Here is a 3,152-nt window from a genome sequence, read left to right as displayed (position 1 = left end):
ATATCCGTTGGGAGAGTGAAATTATGAAATTTCCCTTGACTAAAGGGCAAGGGGTCTTTAGAATCACGCACGGTGCCCTCATTCCTCTTATCTCATCTCATCTCTCTGCTCTGCACTGCTCTGCTCTGCGCAGCTCCCTCACGCAATAAAATTAATCAAACCACAACAATAAAAGTAAAAAAATTCTTGCTCTCATAAAACTGATATAATTTAAACAACAAATCTAAAATCAAAACAACAACAATAGCAAATCAAGAACAGAAAAAAAAAAAATAGAAGCCGATTTGATCCTTGGTTGCATGCACTTCGCAGTGAGGAGGAGGAGCAGCAGTGGCGGTGTGGTGGATTAAAGACGATTTCTCCTTTCTCTCCATGCGTGTCTGTGTGTGTTTGAAGATAATGACACCAAAAGGCAAGCAAGATTATGGAATCAAGTATCACAGAGAGAGCTAGAGAATTTATGGAATCAAGTAAAAAAAAGAAAAAAGAGAGAGCACAGAATGAGAGAGCCGAGAAAGGAAGGCTCTAGAATCAAGTGGGGAAATGGAGAGAAAGAAGGCTCTGGAATATAAAGGAAAAAAAGAGATGAAGGAATCCTATGGGTGGTATACGTGTGTGGTGGACAAAATCCAAGAGAAAAAAAGAAAAAAAAAAAAAGAAAAAAAAAAAGAAAAGAGAAAACGTATATACGTGTGTGGTGGACAAAATCCAAGAGAAAAAAAGAAAAAAAAAAAAAGAAAAAAAAAAAGAAAAGAGTAAACGTATGGATGAAAGAAAGTCAAAGAATTAGAAATCACAATTTAAAAATACTACCACAATATTTTCACAATAAATTTTAAGTAATTAGCTAATATTGATAAGTAAAAATATAATTTCAGAGGTGAATTCAAATTAGAACTAGTAACAACTTTCCATATAAAATTTTGTTATGATTCTTGTGAAAGTATTGCAAAAAATATTATAGATGTAACACTTTTTGTTGAAAAATATAATTGTTGAGAATGAATAGAAAAAGAAAAAATAAATATTAAAAAAGAATAAGTTTGATTAAAAAATAAAGATTAAAAAAGTGGATAATTAAAAGGTAAATGTCACTGTTGATTATCCAAACAATACAAAAATTTGTCTAACCTGCTGAAGATGCTCTTATATATACATTGTCCTTTTTGGTAATTTATTCCTCACACTGTCACTTTTATAAATACTAGCCAAACACTTATACTTTTAACAGTTTTTACCAAACACTTAGCTTTTTGAAACTCCGCTTTTTCATTATGCACTTTTTGAAAACTCAACATTTTCATTATGCACTTTTACAAAAAGTTGAACCAAACTCACCCTTAAACTTAATGTTAGCTCCAAAACACGTGGATTTGGTATCAGAGTATATATATATATATAAAAAATAATATATAAAATCTATAAAATACCCTAAAGCTCTTAAGGTTTCTCTACAGCCGTATATCTCTTTCTTCCTTGCCTCTCTCAAACACACTCTCTCGCCGGTCGGATCCTGAACAGCCTTGCCCTCTTTTGCTTTGTCTTTATCTTGTTATTGTTTTATTTGGGCTTATCATTGTTTTAATTGGGCTTACATGGGCTTAATTAAATGAAAATCACATAACCCACTTCTACATCTCTTTTCTACCTCTTATAGTTGATCAAAAGATTTTGCCTGAGAAAGAAAAGCAAGTCTGACGGGCAAAAGTGGAAAAAAATATGTTTTTCTTCTGGCAAACTCTGACAGAGAGATAAGCTTAGCTGAGTACGTGTGTGGTTTTGTTGCAATCCGTACATATTTGGGGAGATAAGGCTTAAAGGATGGCCGTGGGATATGTGGTTTTCATGAAAGTTGAAATTGTTGGTGGAGATTGTCGATGTGTATGGGTTTCTTGGAAGTTTAGAGAGAGGAGTGGAAGAACAAATAGAACCTTTTACTGTTCTGTGGTTCAGCATTCTCAACTAATCACAATACAGGTATCTCTCTCTAAGGTTCTCATCTTAAAATTTTAACAACTGAATTTTCGGATGAAGAAGATGTCACGGTTGTTGTTTTTTGTTTTTAGTGTATTGTATTGGAGGCATGATTTCTGAATAAAAAGTATTGTATCAACATAGGAAGATCTGACTGCAAATGATGAGACCCATAAATGTTTTTGTTTCTGGTTTTGTTTTTTTTCCTATTGTTATTGTGAATTTCTAGGAGTTTTTAAATTGTTCAATTCTAATTTGGATTTTCAAGATCTTTTTTTTTTTAGAAATACAATTTTGCCAAGTGATAATAGACCTTCGCATCCAGCGTTCACAAAATTGCCTCTTATATATATATATATATATTTATATTTAATTAATTGTTCTCTTGAATGATATCGTTGATTTAGTTGTATCCGAAGAAAGGCCAACACACAGGGCTGTCTGTCTGGTACATTCCACGCCCATGCTTTGCTTTCGAATATAAACAAGTAACAACAACCTCGATTGAATTTCCAAACACATTCAATTCTACTTCTGGTACGCTCTCATTTCATTTCTCTGCATCTTTATATCAATAATAGCTCAATTGCTAGAGATCCATTGACCAGACCTTAATCTCTTCCTAATTCTCTTAATACTTCTTCTTTTTTCTGTTTCTATGTTTATGTTACAATCCGAAGATTGTAACTCTTTTATAGTTTAATATAATTGCCATTGTAGTTCAGACTACACTACTGTTTGTGTTGGATTATTAGCAGAGAATAAAGGATCATTTTTCACTATAATTTTCCCCTGTTTGCGTAATAATATATTGTGATTTACAATAAAAATTTTGTTGGTAACTTATATGATACATGGTGTTGTCTAATAAAAATGCGTTTTTTATTAGGTGGGCACTCAAAAAAACAGTTCCACTACAGTTCAAGACATGGCTCAACAGGCAATTCCAACACAATCAACTCAACTAACAAATATGCAAAGAAGAAAAAATATCAACTCACGACTATTTTTCAGTTTAAGAGCTGAGACTACACTTTTTTTCACAGTATACACTAACTTCACCAACTACCATGGGTTATAGATTGCTTTTGGATTGTAAAAAAACTCCATTTCAAAGGAAAAAAAAAACTTTTCTTTTTTGATAAATCAGTAAGATTTTCGTTAAAAAAAAAAAAAAA

The 3,152-nt window shown here is 32.1% G+C and overlaps 1 protein-coding gene across 7 annotated transcripts in view; it reads left to right on the top strand.

The window, feature by feature from the left end:
• The first annotated feature begins 1,437 nt into the window (after positions 1-1,437).
• Positions 1,438-3,152, top strand: part of LOC112027984 (replication protein A 70 kDa DNA-binding subunit B) — an 8,959-nt gene continuing 7,244 nt past the window's right edge. For 3 of the 7 annotated variants that reach the window (XM_065777571.1, XM_065777573.1, XM_065777570.1), the window contains exons 1-2: positions 1,440-1,977; positions 2,382-2,511. Coding sequence is in view for 1 of the 7 variants with exons in the window: in XM_024060616.2 (XP_023916384.1) it covers positions 1,822-1,977; positions 2,382-2,511 (286 nt within the window). In the remaining 6 variants the exon portion in view is untranslated. Of the gene's footprint in view, positions 1,978-2,381; positions 2,512-3,152 lie in introns of all 7 variants that reach the window. The other 4 variants (XR_002884569.2, XM_024060616.2, XR_010630495.1 and 1 more) reach the window with 3 other exon arrangements.

The sequence above is a fragment of the Quercus suber genome, unplaced genomic scaffold (genome assembly GCF_002906115.3).
Source record: "Quercus suber isolate HL8 unplaced genomic scaffold, Cork oak 2.0 scaffold_159, whole genome shotgun sequence".
NCBI classification, from domain to species: Eukaryota; Viridiplantae; Streptophyta; class Magnoliopsida; order Fagales; family Fagaceae; genus Quercus; species Quercus suber.
The sequence above is the reverse complement of the archived record's forward strand: the minus strand, read 5'-3'. Positions and strand labels throughout refer to the sequence as shown.